This window comes from Babylonia areolata, chromosome 12 (assembly GCF_041734735.1).
Source record: "Babylonia areolata isolate BAREFJ2019XMU chromosome 12, ASM4173473v1, whole genome shotgun sequence".
Lineage (NCBI taxonomy): Eukaryota > Metazoa > Mollusca > Gastropoda > Neogastropoda > Buccinidae > Babylonia > Babylonia areolata.
The window spans coordinates 17,452,421-17,463,924 of record NC_134887.1 but is presented as its reverse complement, the minus strand read 5'-3'; the positions used below and the strand labels follow the sequence as shown (position 1 = coordinate 17,463,924).

At 41.3% G+C, this 11,504-nt stretch overlaps 1 protein-coding gene across 3 annotated transcripts in view; it reads right to left on the bottom strand.

Annotated features, from left to right (window-relative positions):
* Nucleotides 1-8,546: 8,546 nt before the first annotated feature.
* Nucleotides 8,547-11,504, bottom strand: part of LOC143288085 (uncharacterized) — a 38,053-nt gene continuing 35,095 nt past the window's right edge. For all 3 annotated transcript variants that reach the window (XM_076596361.1, XM_076596362.1, XM_076596363.1), the window contains 2 exons: nucleotides 9,567-9,675; nucleotides 8,547-8,949 (listed from right to left, as the gene is read on the bottom strand). In XM_076596361.1, coding sequence (XP_076452476.1) covers nucleotides 8,634-8,949; nucleotides 9,567-9,675 — 425 coding nt within the window. In that variant the 3' untranslated portion in view covers nucleotides 8,547-8,633. The remainder of the gene's footprint in view (nucleotides 8,950-9,566; nucleotides 9,676-11,504) is intronic.

The following is an 11,504-nucleotide window of genomic DNA, read 5'->3' as shown; positions in this document are numbered from 1 at the left end:
TATACGCTACACCACATCTGCCAAGCAGATGCCTGACCAGCAGCGTAACCCAACGCGCTTAGTCAGGCCTTGAGAAAAAAAAAAGGTGAATAAATAATAGATAAGCTTACATAAATAAATAATAATTATAAAAAAAGTAGTAGTAATAATAATGATAAAATAATAATAATAATAAATAAATAAATAAATAAACAAACAAGACAACAATGATGATAAATAAGCAAATAAATGTAAAACATGAAGACACACATTCACACATACACCCACACATGCATAACAGATATGCACCAAACATGCAGTTTCACAGATATGAAAGCACAGTCGTCAGGACAGTGCTAATGTTGTCTTTGCTGCCCTTGAGAGGATTTCTGGTTTGGATCCTTTCCCATGCCAATGATGGATCCCAGGTAGATGAATTGCTGATATTCGTTGGCTGTAAATGTTTGATTTCAGGGTTTTGTTCCCAGTTTCCCATACACTTGCAGTTTGCAATTTGTTCACTAGTTCAAGAAGAAAAAAAAAAACCCCAGTCTTTTCATCCCTGACTCCTTGCTCAGTGTCATGTCTGCCAGTAGCTGATCAACAATTTTAATTTATGAACTCTCACGTCTTGCCATCCTGACACAGCATGGATACCCCCCCCAACCCCCAAACACCCCCATCCCCTGCATCTCCCCCAGCTTCACATAAGGTAGGTGGAGGAGAGGAATGGGGGGGGAGAGCTGAATGGTGAGTCAGGGGAAACTGACAGATGGAGGATGAAATCAAAGATGAATATTTAAGATCAGTATCAGTACATTGAAAGCAAATAATGGACTTCGTAAGAAGCTAAAGTTGTTAACTGAACAAGAGAAAAAAAATCATGAATGTAAAAATTTTGAAAAGTCAGAAACATAATGTTTCTAGTGCCTTTTGACCCAACGGAAGCAGAGTGTCCAACCCCGAAAACGGAGTATGGCTGCCTACATGGCGGGGGTAAAAACGGTCATGCACGTAAAAGCCCACTCGTGTGCATACGAGTGAACGTGGGAGTTGCAGCCCACGAACGCAGAAGAAGAAGGAAGCAGAGTGTCCGTTCGAGCGATAGTAGATTGGCTGGAGAAGAGGAATACCATCCTCTACAGAAGGGATCACGGCAGAAGGCTCCTGACAGGTATACCTACCACAAGTGTACAAGCAATGGTAGCTGGGCTCAAGAGCTGTTCATAAAACACGCACACACACACACACACACACAACACATACACACGCAAACACCGGCAGCTTTTAACATGTGAGTTATCCCATTCATAAACAGATATGCCTTATCATTTCATTTTAATTCAAATTAAATTCATTCAAGGGAAGTTAGTACAGCATGATATTTATATCAAAATGTCTCGCTATTTTTTTTAAAAGTTACCTCCCGTGCATCGCTCTCGACGAAACTTTGCCCACTATTTTCTATAGTCATTGTTGAAAAACAAAAGTTAATAGATGATTATGGGTCATATCATATCTTCGTAACAGTATGCGAGACACTAGCTTTGACAGTTTCCTGCTTTATTCAGTTTTCATTGATGGCAAATATAGAGTGACATGACGCAACTTGACCGTTTGAACGAGCACTGGGAGACACACACACACGCACGCGCGCGCACACACACAAACACGAGTCTCTCTCTCTCACCGGTGCGGGATACAGTAAGGTGTTTTTCCCTTTCTCTTTTATTTCATCTCTGCGTATGAATGCACAAAAAGAAAAACAAAACCAAACTCCTCTATACATTGATCTCTTCAATAAAGGCCCCTCACAAACATTTAGATTTGCTTGATGTCAACTCGATTAACTGAAACACACATTCACAAACATTTAGAACTGTTTGAAGTAAACTCGATAAAGTGAAACACGCTCACAAACATTTCGAATTTGCTTGATGTCACAACCACCCCCCCCCCTCACCCCCCGCCTCCCCCAAAAAACAAACCACCACCACAAAACAAAACAAAAACCAACCAACAACAGCTTGATATCTACTCGATGAATTGAAATACACACTCACTAAAAAAAAAAAAAAAAAAAAAAAAAAAATTGTCCACGTGACTCGATAAACTGTTCTTTTTTTTCTTTTTATAATGTAATTTGAATTCACTTTCTAAAAAAAAAAAAAGAAGTCTTAATTGTTTGTTGCAATGGTAAAGAAAAGAGAGAGAGAGAGAGAAAAAAAAAAAAAAAACACAGCCAAACTTCAGTTTACACCTGGCGCACCATGCACACAATCTGCGTAAGTGACACACATCAGTACAAGTGAAAAAGAGGGAGAGAGGAGAGGGGAGGGGAGAGAGGACATAAAGGAGCACACACACACACACACACACACACAGATAGTTTACTTTACAGACTTAACACAGACACACTGAAACAAATCCATGAAACAGCTTTATTTCGGATACGGAATCTCTAAGAACTACACAGCAGAGAGTTAACACTTGTACTGCTACTGCTATACGTGCCTTTTGTACAGTAATCAGTTCTTGACATTTAAAAAAAGAGAAAATAATAGCAATACTGACATCATCTACATCTTTAAATTATCTACATGACATGCATGCCACAGAAAGCACTGGAGTTGTGGGTACGTGCCAATACAATAGCGGCAAATAAAAAAGAAAAAGGAAAAAAAGAAAAGAAAAAGAAATCCACATTATATGCATGCCACAGAAGGCAATGGAGAAGGAAAACCTTCATACTTGCGAATACAACAACGACAAAAGAAAAACAAAATAAAAACCTAAAATGCGCACGCATACAGGCGCGCTTGGACCCAGCACACACACATGCAAACACACACACGCACACATGTGCACACGCAAACACGTGCACATTATCTCTGTCTCTGTCACACACACACACACGTCTGTAAGAACAGTCGCACACATGATCACATACACGTACGCGTGCGTGCATGCAGGCAATTACATAAATAATACACACACACACGCACATTCACGGATAAATTATGAGGTATGTATTAATAGAATTTTAAATGCAAAATACAGAATTTTCCAAGTGATGGTCAGGAACAACACAGAAGAAAATCGTATCGTTTAAATTCGCACACACACACACACACACACACACACACACACCACGCACACGCGCGCGCAAACACACACACACACACGCGACTCAGATCGTTGCACCACATCTGACAATAATGGAAACTGCATCGACCACAATCAGATGATGTGGAGACAAAGGTTATTGATGTTTAGCATTGTCCCTTTGCTGAATAATCGTGTCTATATACAAACACACGTGCGCAAAACAACAAGGAAATTAATGTTAGTTCGCATCCTATTCCTTCGATATATAGATCTTCGTTCCTGTATATTATCTTATACACGTACAACGACAATGCAGAACTCAAGAAATTAAAGCGGCCTGTCAGAACATCATTGCCATCTGCACTTCACATCACGAAAATGCCGGTCGTCTGAAAAAACAAAAAACAACAACAAAAAAACAAAAACAAAAAAAAACAAACACAAAAAAACAACAACACTAAAACATCAACGAAATCATCATCATCATCATCAAGATTAGAATAGTCTTCATTCTCACACAAAAGCGATCTTTATAGATTATTGTCATAATCACACAAACACGATAATGATAATAACAACAAACACGCATATCACAATCCGCCTTCTTCTTCTTCTCCTCCTCCTCCTCATTGTTGTTTTACGTGCAGTGGACAGCGAAGGCCGGTTCAAGACAACAGCCTTGCCTCCCCCCCTCTCCCTTGATGCTTCCTCCCACTCCTCCTGTGTTAGATAGTCAGCCGTGTCCCGACTGTAAGCACCCTAACAACAAAGGAGGCAGCTGCAGTCCTCGACTATCTGGACCAGGAGTTGCATTGCTTGGTTCTAACTCCTCTTCTTCTTTGCGTTCGACAGCTACGCAGTCAGGGTCGAAGTCCGAGGGATGCCACAAACTCGGACGTCCGGTGAAGATCGGCTGCCGTCCCCCAGAGCTTGGTGTTGAGGTCAGCACCCCCAGGCCAGGACTGCTGCCGCATCTTCTCATACAGGGGGCAGTCTTGGAGAATATGGGATGGGGTCTGGTCAGCCTGGCCGCAATCACATAGGGATGTGGCTGCCACTCCAATCCTCTTCAGGTGTGCTCGGAGGCCGCAGTGTCCTGTGCGAAGGCGGTAGATGGTAGTCTGGTGTCTTCTCTCCAGTGTCCTGATGGGATCTAACGTTTCGACAGTTACGCGTGACTCAATGCCTACGTTGACCGAACTACGCCATTGGTCAGCTCCATACTACACACAGTTAGCAGCGGGGTTACGACCATACTATATAGGCTCTTCCGTCCGAGCAATACAACTGGCTCCAGAGAACTTGATTATGGTGAAGAGTGTCTTGCCCCCAAACTCCATTTCCACTCTCTCGTCCATGAGGGCTATGAGGACAGTCGATCGGCGTTGGGATGGTCCCCAAAGGCAAAGCACGCACACACACACACACACACACACACACACACACACCACACACACAAGCTTGCGCGCGGGCGCAGACACACACACTCACACTCAGACACACACACAACCTGGAAGGAAAGATAATCGACCCGAAGAAAAAAACAAAACAAAACACACACACAACACACACACACCCCACCAAAACAAGTATAAAAAGAAAGCAACAACAGCAACAATAACAACCAAGACATTAAAAAAACAAAACAAAAAAAACAAAACAAAAAAAACCCCACCAACCAACAACAACAGCGCAGAAGATGATGGTGTCAGGAGATCAATATAGGATGCCAGTGACGACAAGGAACCGCAACAATAGATACAGTTTCTTCAACATGTGAAAGCACGAGCACTGATCCATATACGCTACACCACACTGGGATGGCTGTGGGTGTTTATGGCCGACTTTTAAATGAAAGAAACTTCACGAGCAGAAAGTGATTAATTAAAGACAAAACAACAACCATTTTAATATATTCACATGTCGTCATGGTCTTTCATGAATTACTGAAGTAAGGTCTACAGAAAAACCAACAAAAACAACAACAACAATAACAACCATATTAACATTGTCAATATTTACATAAAATCATTCATGTAAGGTCATCAGACATAAACATTGTTCTCCAAATATCACAAAAGGTCGAGAGACATTAAACTGAAGAAAGAAAGAACGAAAGAAAGACAAAAAGTGAGTGTATATAAAATAATTCATTCTAATGTAACTCATAGTGAAAAGACATTTAACCGAAGACAGGAAGAAAAGAAAGAAAGAAATAAAAACATTAACAATATGAAAAATACATCTAGAAAAATCCCCTATTTATTCCAATATAACATTGAGTGAAAAGACGTTAAAATGAAGAAAGAAAGAAAGAAAGGACGAAAAAAACAAACAAACAAACAAAAAAAACAATACGAAATTTATATACACATGCCTCTACTGTGGTTGGTGATGCCACAGTTCAGTTTTCTAAATCAGCAAGGAACCTTGGAGTCATTCTTGACTCAAACCTCAGCATGCATGCTCAGGTAGTAAATCTGATACGCATAGTCAATTGTGAACTTCGTCGCGTCAACTCTATCCGTCAGTACCTTTCTGTTGAAACTACTAAAACTCTTATTTCTGCTTTTGTGCTGTCACGAATTGACTACTGTAATTCTCTTCTCATAGGCTATCCACATAATATTCTTCAGCGAATTCAAAAACTTCAAAACAATGCTGCCCGTCTGACTCTCAGAGTCCCACGTACTGATCACATTTCTCCTCACCTCCGCACCCTACACTGGCTCCCCATTGAAGCGAGAATTAAATACAAAGTTGCGTGTCTCTGCTATTCTGCTTTCCACTCTGCAGGACCTACTTATCTTTCTGACCTTATCAGTGTTTACACTCCCACAAGAAATCTCCGCTCTTCCTATGGTGAACGTTCTTTCTTCTTTGCTGCTCCTCACATCTGGAACAACCTTCCTTATCATATCCGTGCATCTGATTCTATTTCTGCTTTTCGCTCATCACTAAAGACTCATCTTTTTAAAACCTATCTATAAGCACTCCCAGCTTCCTTTTCTCCAACACCACCCATGTCAGCTCACTTTGGATGTATGTAGAGTGGGAAAGGGAGAGTGTGAGTGAGGAGAGAGTTTTTTTGAGAAAGAGTGGCCATGAATGTTTTATGTTACTTGTAATATTTTTCTTTCATGTAAAGCGCCCTGAGCTCTTAGTGAAAAATGGCGCTATATAAATGTACAGTTTTATTATTATTAAAAAAAAAAAAAAAAAAAACAACCAACAACAACAAACAAACAAAAATAACAATACTCAGTCAAATATCACCTGGAGTGAATGGACGCCAAACTGAAGAAAGAAGGGAAGGATGAAAGACATAAAGAAAGACCCAACGAAAGAAAGAAAACATTAACCATGTCAGCAGTTACACAAAAAGAACAACCACGTTCTCCCCCCCCACCCCCAATAGATGAACAGATGGCCCCCTGACAGTGGAGAGAGAGAGAGATAGAGAATCTTTCAGGTCACATGGAGCGGTAGCCTGGTAGTGGTATAGCACGTCCGTCCGCACAGGACACGAGAGAATCCAGGGAGCATGCGATCGACCTCTCGCCACACGCCATGCAGTGTTTTATCCCCCTCCACTGGACCTTGAGTGGTGGTGGTGTGGTCACCAGTGATTCGGATGAGACGATAAACTGATGTACCGTGTGAAGCAAGTACTTTGCGATTGTTAAAAGAAAAAAAAAACAAAACAAAAACAAAACAAAAAACAAACAAAAAGCTCTCTCACACACACACACACACACACACACACACTCAACTTCTTGTTAAATAGTCCAGTTGCTTCGCTGTTATAGTTGTTAGTTTTTCATTAGAAATATGTTATATTGTTATGATTTTTTGTTTATTTTAAAAAATCCCCACTTAAATCAATAATTTTCACACACACACACTTTCACTTACTCGTATGCGTACACAGTAATTCCCCCTCCTTCCCCCGCCCCCCTCCCCCCACTCGATTTTTTTCCTTCCTTCGTCTAATATCACTTAGAGTGAAAAGACGTTAAACTAAAGAACGAACACACACACACACACACACACTGCAGCATGGCAAGAATTACGAAATGTAGTCTTTGTTTTGGTTGCACTAGTGTTTGTTTGCACAGAGGTAGGATAATGGTAAACTGTTTTTGCGTTTTGTAATGCACAGATGGCCGAAAATGGACCACGATTTATTTATTTATTTTTTTTGGGGGGGGGTGGGGTGGGGTGGGGGGGGAGGGGTCACAGGTGTGTGGCACTTCAGAAGAAAACAACAAACAAAAAACACGCATTTTATCCCAAGAGTGTGAACGGGACGTAGTAATGATGATTCTCAACAACTTTCACACGGCCAGGTAAGTTTGTGTTCATGGGGAAATAGATGTTATGTTTATGTCCACACACAGACACACATACACACACACGCACGCACACTCACACAGACGCGTGGAAGAAATAGATGTGGATCGATAGATTACAGACGTGTAAAGGAGTGCTCTAATTATGTAATAACTGTTTGAAAGGGATTAAATTTTTTTAATTTTTTTTTAGGTTTACTGTAATGATGTGAATGAGGGACTGTGAACGCACTGGAAAAGGCAGAGAATTCCAGACTTGTACAGCCGAAGACCTAAAAGCCCGCCTGCTTTGTTTCTCTCCCTTGAATTTTATCTTTCTTCTTCTTCTTCTCTTTCTTTACCCTCCTCCTCCTCCTCCCCCTCTTCTTCTTCCTCCTCCTCTTCTTCTTCCTTCTTTTTTTTCCTCTTCTTCCTCCTCCATCTTCTCCCCTGTTTCTTTTTCCCCCTTTCTTCTTCTTCTTCAGGAATATGAATACATGCTTGAAAGCACCAGATGAACAATAATATTCCTTTTTCATACACCATCTGCTTAGAAACCCTAGACTTATGAGATAATCAACGGTGTGGAGAATATCTTTTTTTTTCTTTTTTCTTTTTTTAATGTTGCTTTTCCAACTCAGCAGATTAATAAAACTATCGAGATAAGTTTTTATTCAGATCTGGAAACATACTGATCTTTTATAATTCTATCAGACTGCGCAGGCTTAAAACACTATGGCCAATGCATCAACGCCCGCTCGCACGCACACACGCGCGCATACACACACACACACACGCGCGCGCGCGCGAGCACACATTCCTCAAATCTCCCTCCACGTGGACCGACATAAAACCGACACGTCTTCGACATCAATCGTCCTCCAAACTCGATCCGTCTTTCTCCACTGAACTACACACACTGTCAACGTCTCGTGTGATGTCACCCTAAGCAAACAGACGTGAAAACTGAGAAAACCAACAACTACACACACACACACTTGCAAACACACACGCACGCACATACAGATACACACATACAGACACACACACACACCCACACACATATACACGCGCGCTTGCTTGCTTGCACATCCACAACGCACGCACACACAGACACACACCCACGCGCGCTCAGTTGCACACACACACACACACACGCGCGCGCGCGCGCGCACGCACGCACGCACACACACACACACACACACACAGCATCCATCAGCACGAGCACGTCATGTGCTTCTGCACCAGAATCTCCTTGTCCCTGCCGCCGGAAGTGACGTTAGGCCGGATGTTGATGGCCAGCGGCGACGGCTTGCTCATGCGCACCGTCACACTGTCCAGCAGGGCCTCGAAGACGCGCCGAATGTCGGTCATGTGGTCCATGTCCAGCTCCATATATGGCAATCCTCGGCTGTCGGCAAACTCCGCCGCCCGCTCGTGGGGCACTCGGCGCGCGGGCGACTTGCATCGCGTGCCGACCAGGATGCACGGGAACTCGTCGACTGTCTTGTAGCGGTCGATGTTTTCGATCCTTGGAGCAGCGTAGTGTGAAGAAAAAGAAAAAAAAAAGGAAAAAAAAAAGAAAAAAGGAGGAAAAAAAGAAAAAAAAAAGAAAGAAAAAGAAAAAAAGGAGAGAGAAAAAAAAAAAAAAAAAAAAGGAGAGGAAGATTGGTGATTATCTGAACCGTAATTGAATCATCGTTAAAATCGTATTTATTTGGCAGATGGGTTAGAATCAGAAAAAAAGGATAAAAAAAAAAAAAAAATCCAAATCCAAATAGAAAAAGACTGGTTTGCAATTGTAGCGTAGTTTCTCCTTTTAATTTATTTAGTTTTAATTTTACAGATAATATATCATTACCGCTTTGGACATGATGGTCATTCTCGTTTACCACCTCTTTCCCAAGATAGCTCTTCCCCCCACCCTTCCTCCCGCCACCCCCTCCCCTCTCCTTCACCTGCCTCTTCCATGTCTTCAGTTTCTCCAGTTTTAGAGTTGTGCATGTGTGTGAATGAATGACTGGTGTGAAAGCGCTTTGATTTGTCTCTGCGCAAGATTCAGCGCTATGTTATTATTATTATTATTATTATTATTAGTAGTAGTAGTATTTTTATTATCATTATCAATGTTATCATTATTATTATTACCACGTGTCGATGCTGCAGAAGGATTCTTCTTTGGTGACGTCAAACATGAGGAGACAACCGTGAGCTCCCCGGTAGTAGGACGTGGTCATGCTGCGGTACCTCTCCTGTCCTGAGGGGGAAAAAACCACAAACACAAATATTTACATTTTTTCTATCTATCTCCCTATCTGTCTGTCTGCCTGTCTGTCTACCTATCTATCTATCTGTCTGTCTGTTATCTATCTATCTATCTGTCTGTCTGTTCTATCTATTTGTCTGTCTGTTAGCTGTCTGTCTATCTATTATCTATCTATCTATCTATTATCTGTCTATTATCTATTATCTGTCTATCTATTATATGTCTTTCCAGTATCTGTCTGCCTGTCTGTTATCTGTCTATCTACCTAATCTATCTATCCATATATAATCTATCTATATCTTATCTATCCATCTTGTATCTATCTATCCATCTATTTAAACCGCGGACAGTGATGCAGTGAAGGAGGAAAGAAAGGAGGGAAAGAGAGAGAGAGAGAGAGAGAGAGAGAGAGAGAGAGAGAGAGAGAGAGAGAGAGAGAGAGAGAGAGAGAGAGAGAGAGAGAGAGAGAGGGAAAAGTTTCTTCAGAAGACCATGGGCTCATTTAATTCTAAAGGGATCTGAACAGGTTTGTCACAAATCGTAATATCATGTACACAGAATTTTTGTTTGTTTGTTTTATCTAGTTTCATATTTCAAAACACTATATCATTTACTGACTGGTAGAATCTACACGTCTTTTTAAGACAGTCTGGAGAGAGAGAGAGAGAGAGAGAGAGAGAGAGAGAGAGAGAGAGAGAATGAATACAAGTACACAGAAACTGAAAGAGATAATCTTCAAGACAATATTCAGAGACTTAGTGATTGGACACAATTAAATCACACGTCCTTAAACACACAGAAAACTAAATGTATGTATGTAGCAGCACGACAAACGAGACAAAGGATGAAACATATTCAAACCACTTTTCCTAGGCGTAAACAGAACCGAAGAGGTAGAATCACATAAAATTTTGGGTGCCTTTACTGACAAAGATCTCTCTTGGACTGACCATGTAATTTACTTAGGAAAACGTCTCTCCAGCGTAATACGTCAGTTAGCAAAAAAAAAAAAAAAAAGATTCTTGATGTTCATTCACGAAAGCTTTTTTCTGTGCTCATGTTCTGCCAAAGTATCCATTACCACGTTGACATAATGAATTAATCACTGTGCAACATGTAGAGAGAGTATCATGTGTTGGGTAGGAGCCCACAGTGCTGACATGGCCTTGAGCGGTCGGCTGAGATCACAAGTAATGCGCACAGTATCATGTCTTATCTAGGACAGCCAAAAACTGGGGTCCATGCACAGTGCTACTGGTCACGCAAACATGCATGATGGAAGGGGAAGGGGTGGGGTGGTGGTGGTGGGGTGGGGGAGGGGAGGTTAGGAGACGCTTTGTTTGTTTCCAGTACCTGACTTGTCTGTTGTTGTCGTTTTTATAGGATATCCAGGCGTATGATATATATGAACACACACACACACACACACACACACACAAAACCAACCCCACCCCCCCCACCCCCCCAAAAAAAAGAAGAAAAAAAAAGGGCTGAGAAGTTTTGTCATAATTATATGTATTTTCTTGAAAAACGTCGTTGTTGTTATACATTGCAGTTGTGTTTGTACGAAAAAAAAAAAAATCAAGAAAAAAAAACCTTAAAAAGAAAACAAAAAACAACACCCCCCATCCCACCTCCACCAAACACGGCAAGATTATAATTATGTGATCAACACTCGGCTGTAAACACACGTTGGTTTGCATGATGAGCAAACCCAGCAGCACTAAGCTTGCTTATCGTTAAGAATGTTCCTCCCAACGAGTTCCACAGTAATTTAATATATTCCATTTTCTTAGGAACACTCTTTAAATAACTCCTAG